Below are 19,009 nucleotides of genomic sequence, written 5' to 3'. Positions count from 1 at the left end.
GCTTCCCTAAACACAGTTTCTCTTCCTTTGATTCAGAAGAGCATCTTGAAATTTAGTTATGCAGCAGACTCAGTTAGATTCTATAATACTGCATTCAGCTGTGGGAAGAAAATATCAACCTTGTGCTGCAGCACAAATTCACCAAAATTGTATCGGGACTAGAAATGTTAAATTTGAGGACAAGTGGTTAACAATAGGCTTCTAATCCCTTGATAATGGAAAACTTGAGGGTTGATCTAATTGCATATGTAAGATGATTTGAAGAATTTGATAGAATTTCTTGCTTTCCTCTGGCGGGAGAGCCCAAAACCTCAAGCAATTCAAAAGACATCAAAGTGCACAAAGGAGTGGAAATCTGAGCCACTGTCTCAAAGTTATTGAGGCCTGTTAATTGAACATTTCAAAACTGTGCTTGATATGTTTTTGTATTCTGGGTTACAGAACCAAAGCAGACAGATGGTGTTGGGGTACAGGCCATTGCCATGATCTAGCTGAATGATGGAACAGGTTTGCAGAGATGATTGGTCTCCCCTTGTACCTATTTCCTAGCCCCTGAGTCTGACTGGAAGAGAGGATAGATTCTTGTAGAGCAGGTTAAATTGGAGAATAACTTCCTAACTAGTGGTATGCTAAACTGAATGTTCAGGCTGAGCATAGAGCAATCAAAATTCTCGAGCATGAGGAGCAGAACATATATTATGAATGAATTTGTATAATGGGGTTTGCTAGATTGCCTTTGTTTCCAGGTACTGGCTCTGCCAACAATTTGGAAAGCATTTTCCTACTGATGCCTTTATACCTGGCCAAAAATGGAGTGTGTGGAATTTTATGCTTAATTAATCTTATTTTCACCATCATATTATTGTGAATGTATTTTGCCTCTGATAATTTTGAGAATTCAGTTCTGCTTTGTAGATACATTTTGTTCCTGTAATCTGAAAATAGTGAATGAGAAAGCAGTTGCATTGATGACATGATGTCACTTGGTCCAGCATTGGAGTAAATGCCGTTAGATAATGTTTTCTTATTAGTTAAACTGTTTACCAAAAAACCATCTCAATGATAGATGGATTTTGATGAAACCTGGTAGATGTAGTATGGCACAAGGAAGAACTGATGAGATTTTGGTGAGCATCTGAATCCAGGTCCTTGAAATTTTAAGAACCTCTTAACACTGAGATATAACAAATAAACTTTTTAGGATACTGAGTTTTATTTAGACTATTGTGTATTGTCTCAGCTCCTGTGGTGGAATTTATTAATGTGAGCAGAGTTTTCACAGCAGGCTTTTGGATACGATTAGTCAGAAGCTGCCTCAGTGAAATGAAAATTCTTTAATGAAAAGATTTCTCCCTTCCAGCTTTTATAGTTACAAAAAAAATCAACCAGGCAAGGTAAAGCCTCAAGAATAGTTGTGTAATTGTAATATGAGTTAACACAGCATGACAGGGATATCTTCTGAGTGCCCCCTTGTTCATTATTGATTCAGGTCTCATGCATGACAAAGTAGCCAAGCAAAGTAAATACACTGTCAAACCAAATTTCCTCTAAAATACACATCCAACTTTCTTTTGCATGCTCCTAAAAGTCTTATCCTTTCAGCTGGCTTTGGGCAAGTTAATGAATGAATGTGGCAAATTTCAAATGCCACTTCATCGTCTTAAGAGGGAGTGAGAAACCAAGTAACAGACGTGTCAGTTTAATATCAGTTGTGTAGAAGTTACTGGAATATATCATAGAATGCATGAGCAGTTGGAGAAGTATTAACTGATTAGAGAATAGCATGGATTTGTGAAACATAGGTCACGCCGAACTATTCTAGTCAGTTTTTTTCTAAGGAAGTCATTCCATGTTGGATAAGGATGCGTCTCTGGATTTTGGTGATGTTGTCTTCTGGGGGAATTTGACAAGAATCTGCACAAACATAGCATCTACTAAGTCACTTGTGTAATTGTAAGTTCAGACTTCAAGTGTGAAAGGTCTGAGCAAACTGACATTCTCAGAATGAAGCTGAAGTTTGTGGTTGAGCCTACTGGCAACTCCACAGAAGAGTAGAAATGTAGTCTGCCAACAAAGATTCCTCTAACATGAATTCTGCTCTGGTGTCGAGGCTTTACAGCTTTATTTAGCATGCACAGCACGGAAACAAGCTATTCAGCCCAATTGGTCCATATTGAATTGTATGCTCAAGTGAACCTGCTGCTACCCTCTCCCTCTGATTATTAGCAAAACCTTGCCTTTCTTATCTATTCAATTAGCTATCCCTTATCTCAGCACAGCCTCAGCTGAGTTGACAATCAGGATTATGGAATCAAAGCTCTCCTCCATGGATAGTTTGCCAGAAAAAGGTAGCTGTATTTGGAAATGCCTGCAACATTTTGCATAACTATTTGAATGCTGTCAGTATCTGACTGAAGTTTTACACATAGATAATTCTTTAGTGTCAGTGACATGGAGCTATTAAATCCTCATGAGGGCTTTGTAGTCATTGGAAGTAAGTGTTTATTTAGCCTCTTGTACATCTTTGACTTAAAGCGTTTTGCACAATATTTTGATGCACAATAACTTGTCAAGAAACCTAGCAGTAATTTTGTGCACAGTAGTAATATTAGCCAGAACAGTTTCCATTGCTATTTTGTACAGCTGATTGCTTTCACATTTCCAGTTTTTTAGGCTTGAATTTTTCTTGATTGGTGTTTTGTCACTTTGTTTTTTCAACTGCTATTGGGGGGGATGGGGATTTGGGCCTATAACAAGGGGTTACAACGTCAGGGTATATGACAGGCCATTTAGACTGAGATGAGAAGAAATTTCTTCACTGGTTAAACTGCGGAGGCCAAATCATTGAATATATTTAAGAAGAAATATGTTCCCAGACTGTAAATTTGTCAAGAGGTGTGAGGAGAGCATTGGAGCAGAATGAGATAGAGGATCATCCATGATCATATTGAATGGCAGCACAGGCTCAAAGGGCTGAATAGCCTACTCATGATCCTATTTTCAGTTTTATTTGGTGGCACTGAGCTTATTATCTTGGTAAGCAAAGTGGCCATACATAAGTGTAATTCTGTTTAATTTACTCATGCTAAAATTATCTCTTCACAGTTTTCCCAAAGCCATGTTAAGTGCAGGGAAGGAAAACTTTCGGCTGAAGAGCTACAAAAACAACTCCCTCAACCCTGATGAAATGAGAAGACGACGGGAAGAGGAAGGGCTACAACTACGGAAACAGAAACGTGAGGAACAGGTAGACTTGAAGCTTTTTGCTGTTGGCTAGATTTTAGGTAGGAGGGGTGAACTTTATTTCAGATAATCTGCCATACTGAAACTACGTCTGCATGTATGTTCATTTGTTTTCCATGTGCCACTTTAGTAAGAAGCCATTTTGTTTCTACTCATTCTTATTCCCACTTATTCTGGTGCTAGTATAAGATGTGTTGAACCTTTGATGTTAGAAACTTAGAGGAAATTTGGAGTCACAGTGACTCTTAATAGTTTGTCATAACCACCCAGGTCTTTTCTGAGTATCTCAAGTGTGAGTCCCATCTTTTGCTCCCTGATAATTCCTTTATCGTCCAAGTAGTCCCATGTCCTGTGTACACACAGCAGGACCAATCCAATCTGGCAAATTACCTGCCCCTCTGTCTACTCTCAATGATTGTTAAGCGATGAAAGAGATTATCAGCAGCACTTGCTTTGCAATAACCTGTTCATGGATGCTCAGTTTGAATTCTGCCAGGGTCGTTTAGCCTGAGTTCATTACAGCTTTGGTTAGGACATGGACGAAAAAGTTGAATTCCAGATATGAGCTGTGTGACTGTCTTTTTACATCAAAGCAGCATTTGACTGACCACGGCATCAGGGAGCCCAAGCAAAACTGCAATCAGTAGGAAATGGGGAGAAAACCATCTGGTTGAAGTTGTATCTAACTAACAAAAAGTAAGATTGTCAACTCCTGGACATCACTGCAGGTGTTCCTTGGGGTGGTGTCCTAGGCCCAATCAACTTCAGCTACTTCATAAATTCTCCTTCCATCATAATCGGGATATTTGCTAATGATTTGTGCAATGTTCAGCATCATTTGCGGTGACTCTCACTGAAGAAGTCCATACCCAAATGCAGCAAGATCTGGACGATGTTCAGGCTTGGGCTGACAGGTGGGAAGTAACATTCACACCATACAAGTGCTGGGCAATGACCACCTGCAACAAAAGAGAATCAAACCATCACCTCTTGGCATACAATGGCATAACCATCATTGAATCCTATACTGTTAACATCCTGGGCTTACCATTTGACTGGAAACGCAACTGAACTAGCCATATAAGTACTGCAACTATAAGAACGGGTCAGAAGCTAAGAATCCTGTGGTGAGTAATTCAGCAGCTAAGTCCCCAAAGTCTGTCCACCATCAAGACAAAAGTCAGGAGTGTGGTGGAATACTGTCTCCTTGCCTGGATGAATTAACCAGAACAAGCACTGGAGCGTGGCGACCGGAGGAATTTCAAGTAACTTCATTAGTGTTAATGTAAGCCTTATTTGTGACTAATAAAGAAACTTTAATGAGTACAGCTCTGACAACAATCAAAAAGCTCTACACCTTCCAGGACAAAGTCCATCTTGTTTTGGAACCCCTTCCACAAACATTCAGTCCCACCACTACTGACCCACAGTAACAGCAGTGGGTATCATCCACAAGATGCACTGTAGGAACTCGCCAAGATGCCTTAATACCTTCCAAGCTCATTACTACTATCTAAAAGAATGAGGGTAGCAGATACATGGGAACATTACCATTTGAAAGATTGCACCTAAACCACTCACCATCTGACTTGGGAATATATCGCTGTTCCTTTACTATTGGCCAAAATCCTGAATCTCCCATCCTAACAAAGTGGTGAGTGTACCTTTGCCTCACGGATTGCAGCAGTTCAAGAAAAAAGCTCCCTGCCACCTTCAAGGGAATTAAAGGCTGACCCTGCCAATGATGACCACATCCTGGAAATCAAATAAGCAAATAAAAGCAAAACACAAAACGTTGGATAAACTCAGCAGATCTGGCAGCAATGCTAACATTGAGTCTGTATGACTCTTTGACTTGAGCCTCTTAAGCTCCTTTTACTGTTTGTCCAGCATCTAGTGTCAGATAAGCCATAATTTCTACCAGTTAAGCATTTGGAAGACCAATGTCTTTGTCTTTATTATTTAGAGGATGTGTCTGACTCTTTCTCATTTTGATCACTGAATCTGGCCAAACCAGGCTGTTCACAAACTTGGTGACCTATGTGGCTCCACTCTGAATTTTTACTCAATGCTCTATGTATTAGTGACTGTTTTCTTCCCCCCAGGTGCCTTTGCCCCATCTCCGTTCTTTTGCTGACACCCTCATCCATGTCTTTATCACCTTATTAACTTTATTCCAATGCTGGCCTCCCATCTTTCACTGTCTGCAAGCTTCTAGTTAGTCGAAAATCTTTTACCCCTATACAGTTACATGCCAAGTCCTCATCTATCATTATGCCCATGCAGCCTGGCATTGGCCTCTAGTCCTCTAACACTTTCAAGTTTAGAATTCTCAACTTTGTATTTGAATCCTTCATGGCCTTGCTGTTCCTTGTTTCTGTAACCTCCTTGAATGCTGCAATCCCCACTTCCTTTGAGAATGGCCACGTGTTCTGAATCATGGACACTCTGGGAAGCATCTTTGCACCTTAGAGGAGGAAAGATGAGTTGGTCCTAGTCATGATCCTCTATGCAACTGTTGTAGTTTGATATTGCTTGAAGCTAATCACCTTCTAACACCTGGAACCTTGTTGAAAAATCTAGATACAAAGAATGGAAAGAGGTAAAAATGAAAATCATTTTGATTATATCAGCATGTGAGTTTGAATTGTTTGGATTTTCTATATTGTACTCTAAACAGTCCAGACAGAATTGAGCCTGGGTCCCTGGTGCTGTGACACAGCAATGCTAACCACTGTGCTGCCCAAAGTCTCTGGATAGATTTTTGGATGCAAGGGCTGTCATATGAGGAGCGAATGAACGCACTAGGCTTGTATTCCTTACAGTTTTGAAGAATGAGTATTGACCTCATTGAGGTAAGTGCTGGAAGGATGTTTCTCCTGTGTAGAACTAGGGGTCACTGCTTGAATAATCAGTCAGCCATTAGGACTAAGAGGAAAAGGAATTTCTTGACTTCAACGGATATGAATCTCATTTTCTAACCCGGGGAACTGTGGATTTTTAGTCTGAGTATATCGAAGGCAGAGATTTTTCTGTATTCTAAAGAATATGTGGAATAGGTTATAGAATAACCATGAGGATTTTAATTCCTGAGGAGGCTTGAAATGGCCTAATCTTTTATTGCAAATTATCCATGCATAGTTTTGAGAAAATTGTAAATACCATAATATAATTGAACTGTTATAGTTCTAAATATTTACCCTTTTGTACTCATTATTTGATTGCAGTTAATTGACTTACAATTTGCTCTTCAGTGCTAAAATATTGGATATCTCAAATACCATGACACATTAATTTATTCTCTTTTCCTCTATCAGTTGTGTATTTTAATGCTTGTTTTCGATTTTTCTAGCTATTCAAACGTAGAAATGTTGCAAATACAGAACAGGAAGAGGAGGAGGAAGAGGTAATGAGTGACAGTGGATTCCATGAATCACAAGTAAACATGGATATGGCCTTGGTAAGCAATATATCATGTATTGCTGCAATATAGTAAGTTATCGCCAACCAATAAGGCAAGTTGATATCGATTTCCACACTGTTCCCTCAGTAAATCTTGGAATAAATAAAAAGGGAGTGTCACGTCTTCCTGTAACAACTTGGTTGTTGAAGTAAGTTAGCAAAGTAGGTATTGAAGCACCAATGAAGGAGGCTTAGTAAATAATTGAAACCACTACTCCTCTATCACAGCTATTTTTAGAAATAATTTTATTAAGCTTGCTGCTCCATTAGATTATAAATACTGTATTTATTGAACAGGACTGAGGAATTGGATATGTTCTCGAACAATTAAAATAAAATTGTTTGCCCTTAATTTCACTCAACTGTGCGTGCTTTTAAAAGTACAATAATTTTTTTGGATATTTGAAACTTTATCTTTAGATACAGGTATGTAGTGTTATGCCACTGGAATTTCTGTACTGATCTTTATCAATGCTTATGCGTATTGGTTTGCAGCCACCCTTTCCATGTGAGCATACTATAAATTGATGCAAAGGGTTTATCCGTATGTAATTGTATGGTTTAGTAGAAATGATGGGCCAATTGATCTGTTCATTGAGACTTTTCTTGGGTTATATAGGTGCATTCTTGGAATTCAAGTCCATTAAATTACTTGTGCATAGCTTGTTAATGCTAATAGATTTGGATTATAATTCTCCCCACAAGGGAAATTTTCCGGAACCTCCAGGCTCATGAAATTCATACAGGGCAAACAAGCATAAGAAATAGAAGTGCAAATATGATTAAGTTTTCTGATCTTTGAATGCTATTTGTTGTTGGGTATCACATGACAAAGGTGCTACTGACTGGACACCTGTTAGTGTCTATCCCTGAGGATTCTAAATCCACATCCAGCGACAGTGATGTGAAAGTGAATTTTCACATGAAACTTTGATCCAAATTCTCTGCAGTCCTGCTTAATCACCAGCACTAGGGGAGGCCCACCAAAATATTAGATTTTGCTAGAAAGTTGTTATATCATTTTCCATCCAAGAGTATTCTTTGGTAAAGGTATGAGTCCTTTTGTGTTCTCACTCTTGAAAAGACAAGCAAGCAGATGAATTTCTTGAAGGCAGTTTCTGACATCACTCAGTTAATTGGTGTTCATTTTCTCTTAATGTGTGATATTCAGAATTCTGTAGCCTCGGAAATGGTCCCTCTCTCCCTACTACAGTGTTCCAGTACTTGAGTTACTACGTCACTCCAGTGAAATGTCTATTAAGATTCTGCAATTCATCTTAGTTCAGTTAATATTGCTGCCTTCGAGTTGAAACATTGAGTTCCAGTTCCTCTCTAAGCTGATTCTCCTGTATATTAGTAAGGGGACTGGGTTGTTAGGAATGTCAATTTTTCTCTCAGCCATCACCACTGGAACAAAATTAACTGGTTATTTACTCGTCTTTTTAAAATTGATGGAAATTTCAGCCACAACTGCAATCTATAGGTTCAATTATATAAGCAGTTGGCTGTACTTCAAAAGCAATCCATTTGGTCAGATGCAGATGGTTTGACATTGAGGTTCTATAGAAAGGCAAGTCCTTCTTTTATTTTGGTTTGAAAGCTCTTTTATATCTTCCAATAGTAGTAAATTAAAATGTCAGATTTATTCAGGATAACTCTGGTCCTAGAAATAGTTTACATATTGCTCACATAAGGAAAGAGCCCTGTCAATGCCAGTACTTTTTGTAATCATCAATTCTGATTTGCTGTCTTCTCCCTTGTGTATATACAGACTGGAGTAATCACCTCAGATATGGTACAGATGATTTTCTCTAATAATTCTGAACAGCAGCTGGCTGCTACCCAGAAATTTCGGAAACTCCTTTCCAAAGGTGAGAAAACAATTTGTGCAGTACTATCCTAGATTTTTTAGTGTGTTAAATGTTATTAACAGTGTTTGACCAGAGATGGTGAAATGGCAACCTCTGCTCTTGCTTATGCTAATACTGCATCAGGTTCAAAATGTACAAGTACAGCATGAGTACTCTAACATGTTGCCTTTTTAATAATACTTATTGATGTGTCAAACATTGATTCAAAGCTATTTGTGTCAGGAAAGGGTGTCATATTTATTGGAGATTTCATTGTTTATAATCCTGAGCATCTTAACATTGATTTTTTGCGTGAGTTATTTGTTGTACATGTTTAACTGAACTTTGGGTATTTCTCAGTCTGGAGAACAATTGAATGGTGTAACCCAGAGCTCAGTTCTGTGTTCAGTTATTACATAAAATGATTGGACTTTGATGTAGCGATAGAAATGTGCTGGGCATTGTGGTGAACAGAAACTTGGAGATTCAAATGTGTAATTCCCTGCATGTAAGTACAGATAGATATAACACTAAAACTGGCCAATAAAATATTTTTTTTAATGGATAAAGCTAAATAAATTGGTATAAAATGTCAGTGGTCACAGCAGAATAAATGTTTGCAGTTTTGGCATCTCATTAAGAAAAATCAGTAAAGCCATTGAATTTGGGGTGATCTGTTTAAAGTTTTGAAAGATTAGGACAAGGAAGGTGGACACTTTCCATTTTTTCTATATCAATATTACAACTGGCCCCGAGTAAGATTCCTCAATTTGTTGATCCAAGTGAGACCCCTCAATTTGCCACCATCTAGCTGGTTTACTCAAGTTCTTACAAACTTGGGTAAGAAGGGGTGACTGGCTTTGTCTTTATTCAGTTCGCCCTCTGCTGTTAGCAACAGTGTTTAATCTAACAGGGTTCCCCTTTCCTTGGATGTCTTTTCCAGATCCAAAAGTTGTATTTAAAAAGGAGCCAATTTGACCAGGCTTTCTTGAGTTAAGGTAATTTTATTAACTGCTAAAATGGCAAAATACATGCATCTACATGCATATGGATTAGTAATAAGTTCAATAGTAAGTAAATATTTTAAAAAATTATAGAACTACCTTGGTTACTCTTCAATCTAGCAAGTTTTCAGCTGCTTTTCTTACCTTGCACACAGTCACAGCTGCCACCTTGAATTACTGCAGTCCGTGTGGTGAAAATACACTGTTTTTGGAGAGATCCAGGCCTCTGTTCCTTTATCACTGGATTGGCGATATTTTGATGTCATAAGGTTATTGCCTGATAAGTGGCAAATAATATTGATGCCATGCATCAGCCAAAGCCTGAATGTTGCCTAGTTGTTGCTATGTGGATTGGTATGGGCAGCATGGTGGCAATCGTTAGTACTGCTGCCTCTCAGTGCTAGGGACTTGGATTCAATTCAGGCCTTGGATGACTGTGCAAGCTCCACAGACTTTCTCACCATGTCTGCATTGGTTTCTTCCCACACTGAAGATATGCAGGTTAAGTGGATTGGACATAATAAATTGCCCCTCAGTGTTCCAAATTGTGTAGATTAGGGGGAATTAGCAGAATAAATATGTGGGGATAGGATATGGTAAGGTACTCCAGAATGTTGGTGTAGACTAGATGGGCCCCTTCTACACTAGAGATTATGATTCCGTATTTGTAAAGTTGCTCAACCATCAGGCTGTGCAATCATCAGCTAACATCTGACCTAACCTGATGCCACAGGGAAGGTCTGGAGCAGCTGAAGATGGTCAGACCTGAGGAACCTTTGCAGGGATTGAGATACTCTCCAAAAACCAGAACCACCTTGTTTTGGCACTGGATATTGCTCTAGATATGATTCAGATCCCCCCTTCCCACCCTGTCTAGCTGTTTATGTTGAGAATAAACACCAATTTGCATTAACTGGAACAAATTGCTACTGTGCTGTTATTTCTATATATTCAAAATGATCAAGGATTGGAAACCAGACTTAAAGATACTTGTGGTACTGTGTCTATTGGAAAATGAAAGGCTGAATACTGTTCTTCATGTTGGTATTTCCATATTCATACTGTCAAAATACAATTTTCCTTTCGTTGGGAGTTAGTGACTAGAGATTAAAAATTTTAAATTGTTCCTGACAATGGGGAAGAGTGAGGTTAAGATTTTCTTTCACAAGTGTGTTGCAGTTTTGAAAAGATGAGAGTAAGCAGTGATTATTTCAGAAAATGCTGGAAAAACTCAGGTCTGGCAACATCCAAGAATAGAGAATTAACAATTAATATTTTGAGTCTGACCGGGAGCTAGAGGGAGAAATCTGATGGATTTTGTACAATTTGGGGTGGTGGAGCAAAGTAGAAGGGCAGCGCTAGGTGAGTGAGGAGAGATTGTACAAAGATGTTTGGACACAAGACAAAATGTCAATGGCACTGCTATGTACTTTAGAAAGTACTAATAGTAGCATAGAAGTAAGATAGCGGAATGTCTTAATAGAAGAACAAAAGTCAGTGTCACTCTAAAAGTTTTTAAGAATAAGTGACAGGTGGACGTTTGGGAGAGGGACTATATTAGGCAAAAATGTTAGATTAGAATAGGTGCTCAAGATGGAGGAGAAAGCTCAGTGTGAAGTTGTTCAACGCAACTGAGTCCAGAATGCTGTAACATGCCTAACCAAAATGAGGTGATGGTGTTTCAGTTTGCATTAGGCTTCACTGGAACATTGCAGCAGGCCAAGGGCACGAGTAAGATGGTGAGTTGAAATAGCAAGCGACCGGAAGGTTGGAGTTATGCTTGTGGACTGAGTGAAGGTGTTTTGCGATGCAGTCATCTACATTTAGTCTTTGAAATGTAGAGGAGATCACATTCGGAGCAGTGAATACGATAAAACAAATTGAAGGAGATGCAAGTAAAATACTACTTCGCCAGAAGTTGGGGTCTTGGATAATCAGAAAGGAGGTAAAGGAGCAGGTATTGCACCATCTGTGATTGCATGGCAAAGGACTGAGGGTTGGAGGTGATGGAAAAGTGGGACCTGGGTGTCATTAGGAGCACTCCCTGCGGAACGTTAAGGGTGGGATGAGGTGAAGATGTTTTGTGGTGACATCATGCTGGAGTTGGCAGAGAATGACCTTTTGAATATGGAAACTGTCTGCTGTTTATGCCACTTTAATCACCTTCTGGTCCTTGACACTGCCATTATCACTTCCTTTGTTGTATGCCCTAAATGTTGTGCAATCTCTCTCACTTATCACTGACCTAATATTTTGCTTTATCCCTCTTATATGGGCAGTACAGTGGTTCACTGCACCAGGGACCTGGGTTCAATTCCTGGCTTGGGTAACTGTCTGGAGATTGCATGTTCTGTGTCTGCGTGGATTTCCTTAGTGTGCTCCGGTTTCCTCCATGTTCTGAAAGACGTGCTGGTTAGGGTGCATTGACCTGAACAGGCACTGGAGTTGTTACTGTGAAATTTGATGGGGCAGTTTCACAGTAACTTCATTGCATTGTTAATGTAAATCTTACTTGTGACTACAACTTTATATTTCAAACAGCATAAAATCCATCACATTTCTCCTTCAAGTCACACAAACTTGACATTTTTCTCCTCGAAGATGCTGCCAAATCTGAATTTTTTTCCAACATTTTCTGTTTTCATTGCAAATTTCCAGCATCCGCAGTATTTTGTTTTATTGTGACTTTTTTCAGTTGGTTGAAAATTGGCAATGGTTGAATGTTATCACTCAAAGAACAAATGGGGTAATCAGAATTTTTTGAGATGGCTTTACCACATTGGTTAAACTTGGAACTATATCTCTGTTCCTTCATCCTTGCTGGATGAAAATTTTGTAACTCCTGTCCTAACCGCAATGTGGTTGTACTTGTGCTGCCAACTAATGGTCAAGAAGGCGGCATGCTTTTTCAAAGGCAATTGGGGTGGACAGAACAGCAGCGATGCTGAAATAAAAAGGAAGAATGAGGCAAAGGCAAGGAACTAGGTTTTGAAACGGGTCCAGTTGGCATTGGGGGAGGTGTAATGAGCTGAATGTAATTCTATGCTTGTCCACTACAGAATTCTATTGGGGAAAGAATTTTTAATATTGGTTGTGTCACCAGTGGCCCAAGTTTAAAAAATTTTGTCTGGCGTGAAGTGCATAAATATATTACTGTTGGTGTTCGTTAATTGTCAGATGGGATAAAGAATTCTTCTGAGATGAAGTTATTTTTGATCCATCTTAATACAATTTTCACTGAAGGAAGATCCACAACACAATTCTGTTTTACTTTGCCTACTAAACGGACAAAACTTTGATCAAAAGGTAACTGAACGTAACAAACCATTAATCCCAGTATTTATATCTTTGAACAGAACCAAATCCTCCAATTGATGAAGTGATCAACACACAAGGAGTAGTGGAAAGATTTGTAGAATTCCTCAAAAGAAGGGAAAATTGTACTTTGCAGGTAATCTCAGAACATCATGCAGTCTTTAATATAATCAACATTTTATATTGTACCAGAATACTACATGCACACTGAACCATGATTATTTCTTCAGTATATTTTTCTTCCAGGTACGTTCTATATTTTTACGCTGCATTCATGGCCTGTTAATGCACAAGAGACAATTATCCAGTTGATCTCCAGTCCAGCTAACTCAAAACATTAAATATTTTTCATAATGTGAAATTTTAAGTGTAAAACATCCTATTTTTCTTATAAAAATCAAATCTCTAAACAGTGTGGTGTGAGAAAATGCAAACTTAGTACTTCAGGAACCATGACTGTACCATTGTTCTACATTATCACTTTATTTCACCTGTGCAATAAATTCATTGAAATGTACTCGCTAGATATTTTTAAGACGCGGGTTGATGGGTTTTTGATAAGAGAGGGGATTAAGGGTTATTGGGAGAGGGCGGGAAAGTGGAACTGAGCCACGACAGATCAGCCATGATCTTATTGAATGGCGGGGCAGGCTTGAAGGGCTAGATGGCCTACTCCTGCTCCTATTTCTTATGTTCTTAGTAGTAAATAGCATGAACATAATAAACACCTTGCGCATATGAAACAGGGCGACAATTTGTACTACAGGCCTGTGTTGAGCGCCTCCGAGATTTTTTTGGACTTTGTTTTGTTCATTCCGGTATGTGGCAAGGCCAGTATTTATTGCCTAACCCTAACTGTAATTTTGTGGCTTTTCTAGTTGTTTGCATAGAATACCAGCATTAATTCTGGCTGAATTCTTCTGTGAAAGTTCTTTATATTTATGGTAAATTCTTAAAAATAATAATGTTTTATTTTGGAAACACTGCCATTTACAGCACAGCATTTCACTTTGTTACTTCAAATGCTAGGTTTAAAGTGGATAACTTACTAAACTACTCCTTCAGAAAAATCTGATTATTCATAAATATGGTGCAATTGCTTTGCTATTTTAGGTAAAATAAAATCACCAATAGTGAGCAAATATGCTCTTTACACGAGTGTGAACTAGGTCCAATCTGGAAGTTGAACTTAATCCGCAAATGAGACTTGACGCACAGTTTTCCAGCGAGCTTTCCTGATCTATCTTGTACATTTAAGTACTTAGCGTAAACATTGTCTATATTTTATATCTTTGGCTTGATATGATGAAAGATTAATTTAAACTTGTAGTTTAATTTTAGAAGAATTTCATAAAGGCCCATATATTTTGCTCTTGTACTTTTCCTAAAGCTGCTTCGTTTTATGGTTTGAAATCTTTGTAAATGGAAAAAGCTGCTTGATATCTGTTTTTCCTCTCTGGTACACGTAGAGGTTTAAAAGGGAGAAACTATGTACTTCTGTACAATTGTTTCGTACATAAAGATCCACCAATTTTCAAATTTTATCACTTGTCTGTCTTGAGTTCTAAACACAACGTGATTCCCCAATTTCTCAGCTTTCACTTTGAACATTGGCAGATATTGATATCACTGAGTCACCTCCATTGTTATTTTCTTTTTTGTTCAATATAGTTTGAAGCAGCATGGGTACTAACAAATATTGCGTCAGGAAGCTCATTACAGACTCGTGAGGTTATCAAGGCTGGTGCTGTGCCTGTCTTTATTGAACTGTTAACATCAGATTTTGAAGATGTACAAGAACAGGTAATTTACACCATGGATTTGCTCACTTCAAAATTAACAAGGTTATCAGTTTAAAAATAAGAGGAGCTAAATTGGGTTTGAGGCCTATGACTAATTGCTAATACCTTTAAAAGTAGGGACTATTAATTTTGTAATACTTCATTTCCAAAAATCTTCGTGCTACTGAGATTTCGGTAGTACAGTGCAAAGCAATAGATTTACATGCTTTGCTTTTATATTAACATTGATTACTGACTATCCTTTGTACAGGTACAGCATATGAACTTTTAATGCAGAAGCTATTTAGAGTATTTCTATATTTTACAGGATAAATATGAAATGGAAAGAAAGCTAATGTGACAGAGCAAGGATTATTTATTTCTCCAAGTGTTTGGTTGAGCTTATTAGTGTCACAAGTAGGCTTACATTAGCACTGCAGTGAAGTTACTGTGAAAATCCCCTAGTCACCACACTCCGGGACCGGTACGCCTGAGGGAGACTAGCACGGCCAGTGTTCTAACCAGCATGTCTTTCGGAGTGTGGGAGGGAATCGGAGCATTTGGAGGAAACTCTCACAGACACTGGGAGAACGTGTAGACTCTGCACAGACAGTGACCCAAGCCAGGAATTGAAGCTGGGCACTGTGAGGCAGTAGTGCTAACCATGGCCACTGTGCAGCTCATTTGATATTTTGAGTATCTTATAACAATTTCTACATTGTCGTGAGCTCATTTAGGTAATAATGACAAACTTATTTGATTACTGTTCTGAAAATATTGTAGCAGGTCAGTGTCTCATTAAATTTTCACTTTTAAAAAATTTACTGAGAATCATGGGGAAAGAACTGAATATTGTCGACAATCTCCTCACGATGGGTGTACTGCTAGATTTTTACAACACAAATGCACATTTTTAAAGGGCAGTCACAATTTGAGGTTAGTTTCCTTGGTTCTGAGTATGTAGAATCACCTAATGTCAGGAAGGAAGGTTCATGAAGCTGTTTTGTGCAAATACAAGGAAGGTTGTACATTATTTGGTGGTTAAGTGTAGTAATGGTTGAATGATTGTAGGATATTGGCAAATCTAGATACAGCTCTGTTAATTTGGTGATGTCCTTTTGAGGTGCAGGTAAGCACATTGATATTAATGACCTTGTCCTGAACAACAATATCCCCTCATCACTGACCAGTTGAATTGCCCTGTATTGCAAGGACGCTTGTACATGCTCCTCCAGTTGAATCTGATCAGCAATTTTGGTTAAGTGTTTATTCAAAACTGTTGTACCTGTTGTCTGAGAGTTGGATCAAATAATCTAAGTTTTTTTTGTCGCTCACTTTCTTTTTAATTGCAGGCAATCTGGGCTCTTGGCAACATTGCAGGGGATAGCACCATGTGCAGGGATTATGTGTTAGACTGTAACATACTGCCGCCTCTTGTTCAGTAAGTAATTTGCATTCAAATTTTTAAAGCTTTGTTTTAAGTACAGTATGCGAGGAAAAAGCAGGCACACCTTGGGATTAACAAAATACTTAGCAAGCTAGTCCTGTTTAGATTTTATTTTCTTTTTCAGTTTTCATTAAAACTTAAGTTGGCATTTGGTTGTAAGTTACCTATAAGAAATTTGTTCCAGTTTTTGTCCTTTTATCTCAAAGGCACTAATGTGTTATTTGAATTCAATTTCACAGATGTCAGTGGTTTTCTGGTACATTGACTAATTTCTATTTTTCAAGTTTTCTGTATATGCCCAGTCGGAAAATGCTAGCAAGCTATCTGACTACATAGTGTGTTACAACTGAGTTTAAGTAACTTTGTCTACCTCACATTATCCAAGTGTGCATTTTTTCCAGCAGGGGTCAGAGGGAAGAAATCCCAGTCAATTTTTCCCAACTACCAAGCCAATGAAGTTGAGGTCACTTATAGGAATTGGGTAGGGTATTCATCCATTAATTAGGTGATGTAAAGAGTTTCCAATAAGAATTACAACAAGCAATTTTGCTGTGCTGTATTCAGCGTGAAGCCTCACTAAATGGAGGTACTTGTCACAAAATTAGCTGTGATGTTACGACCAGTGTCCGGTTTTGGATAATGAAGCTCTGTCCAGAAGTGGAGACTTGACAGGTTCCCTTTGTTTTAAATTGCATCTTAATGAGAGCTGGTCAGACTGAAAATTTTGATTTGTCTATTGTAATTCTTAATCCGTTGGCCTTGGTAAATTGGTAGAGGGCAGCTTTTCTAGGAGTATTTAAATAAATAATGATCCCCATGTGTCTTGATTTTAAAAGTGCAGCAAGGCCAAACTTCTCCAAGTGTTTCTGTGCATCGCTTTGTTAACCTGACTTCTCTATTTTAAATATTCAGGCTGCTATCAAAACCTAACCGATTGACAATGACAAGGAATGCTGTTTGGGCACTGTCAAACCTGTGTAGAGGGAAGAATCCTGCTCCAGAATTTTCAAAGGTAGTATCCAATAATGGAGCTGTAGTTTAAATTTGTTCCTGGCTTGTTTAGAAGTAAAAATATACAATAGAAAACAATGTTTCCATTCCATAAACTAATTGCAGTATGTAAACTGTTTGAATCTGTTGGGTTTTTAAATTCGACTGATTACTCTCTTAATGCATTCTTAAAGAATTTTGCAAACGTGAAAGATGAGTACACAACACTCTTTAAAGAATGAAATATGAAGCATATCACTGACACAAAATGTTGGTATATATGCCTGCTGCTAAGAGAGATCACATGCCAGAGGCTGAATAGGTTGGACCTGTACTCATTGGAGTTTAGAAGAATGAGTGGTGACCTTATTGAGATACATTGAATTCTCAGGGGACCCTAAGTAGATGCTGAGAGGTTGTCTCCCCTTATGGGAGAGTTTAAGACCAGAGGGCATAATTTGAGTTGAGGAGGAATTTCTTCCCTCAGAGGGTAACGAATTTGTGGAATTCTTTACCGCAGAAAGCTGAAGAGGCTGGGTGGTTGAATAGGTTCAAGGCTGAGATAGACAGATATTGAATCGGGGTTCTGGAGATGTGGTAAGGAAGTGGGGTTGAGGATTATCACATCAGATCCATCATGATCTCATTGATGGCAGAACACACTTGATGGGCTAAATAACCTACTTCTGCTCCTATGTCTGTTGCCTTCATATACTCAGCTCACCATGTGGTGGAAAGTTGAACTTTAAGGGATTAGATTTCCCAAAGGGGAGCAAAGAGAATTCAGGAGTGAAAATAATGAATCTGAACAGTCAGTTACTGATGGCCATTGAATGTCAGCACGTACTTTCTAAGCCGCAAGACAGTAGGAGATTAGAATTTGAAATAACTTAATAGCGTGTAGATTTTGAGAGAGCTTGGTAAAGCTGAGCTCCAGCAGACATGATGTGGGTATGCCGGTGTTGGACTGGCGTAAACACAGTAAAAAGTCTGACAACACCAGGTTTTAGTCCAACCTATTTATTTGATAATATTCTCACTAGCTTTCGAGGGGACAGCCTCTTCGTCAGGTGAATGGAGAGTTCTGGCCTCAGACAGAGCATATAAAGCACAGACAGTTTAGAGATTACTGATTAAAATGCGAATCCTTACACCTAACCTGCTGTTCAAGACCTGAAGTGGCTGACAATGTGAGTGGTAGGAGCACTGATCACAGTTTAAAGAGATGTGTATTGTCTCCAGACAGTACAGTAAGTGAGGTTTTGCAAACCCAGGCAAGTCACGGGGGTTACAGATAGTGCGACATGAACCCAAGATCCCTGTTGAGACCGTCCTCATGTGTGCGGAACTTGGCTATCAGTCTCTGCTCAGCGACTCTGCGCTGTCGTGTGTCGTGAAGGCAGCCTTGGAGAATGCTTACCCGAAGGTCAGAGGCTGAATGCCCGTGACCACTGAAGTGTTCGCCAACAGGAAGGGAACAGTCTTGCCTGGTGACTGTCGAGCGATGTTCATTCATCCGATGTTCGTTCATCAGGTCTTGAACAGCAGGTTAGGTGTAAGGATTCACATTTTAATCAGTAATCTCTAAACTGTCTGTGCTTTATATGCTCTGTCTGAGGCCAGAACTCTCCATTCACCTGACGAAGAGGCTGTCCCCTCGAAAGCTAGTGAGAATATTATCAAATAAATAGGTTGGACTAAAACCTGGTGTTGTCAGACTTTTTACTCCAGCAGACAGTCAGAGAGTCAATATTGAAATCGGTTGACATACATTGATCCTACAATATCAAAAAGCAAAATCTGTCAATTACAGAAAATCTGAAATAACAAAACGTTGGAAATACTTAGCGCACTCCAAGCAGCACCTGTGCAGAGAGAAAAGAAATGTTTCAGATCGATTTATGTCAGATCCTGCCT

General features: G+C 38.8%; 1 protein-coding gene across 1 annotated transcript in view; it reads left to right on the top strand.

Annotated features, from left to right (window-relative positions):
- The window catches only part of LOC145353213 (importin subunit alpha-5), a 43,284-nt gene that overhangs the window by 8,758 nt on the left and 15,517 nt on the right, over positions 1–19,009 (top strand). The window contains exons 2-8 of the mRNA XM_080203738.1: positions 3,106–3,247; positions 6,596–6,703; positions 8,477–8,576; positions 12,916–13,010; positions 14,546–14,677; positions 16,008–16,096; positions 17,015–17,114. Coding sequence (XP_080059864.1) covers positions 3,119–3,247; positions 6,596–6,703; positions 8,477–8,576; positions 12,916–13,010; positions 14,546–14,677; positions 16,008–16,096; positions 17,015–17,114 — 753 coding nt within the window. The 5' untranslated portion in view covers positions 3,106–3,118. The remainder of the gene's footprint in view (positions 1–3,105; positions 3,248–6,595; positions 6,704–8,476; positions 8,577–12,915; positions 13,011–14,545; positions 14,678–16,007; positions 16,097–17,014; positions 17,115–19,009) is intronic.

The sequence above is a fragment of the Carcharhinus amblyrhynchos genome, chromosome 15 (assembly GCF_965287045.1).
Source record: "Carcharhinus amblyrhynchos chromosome 15, sCarAmb.v2.hapA, whole genome shotgun sequence".
Classification (NCBI taxonomy): Eukaryota; Metazoa; Chordata; class Chondrichthyes; order Carcharhiniformes; family Carcharhinidae; genus Carcharhinus; species Carcharhinus amblyrhynchos.
This window is presented reverse-complemented; position numbering and strand designations above follow the sequence as displayed.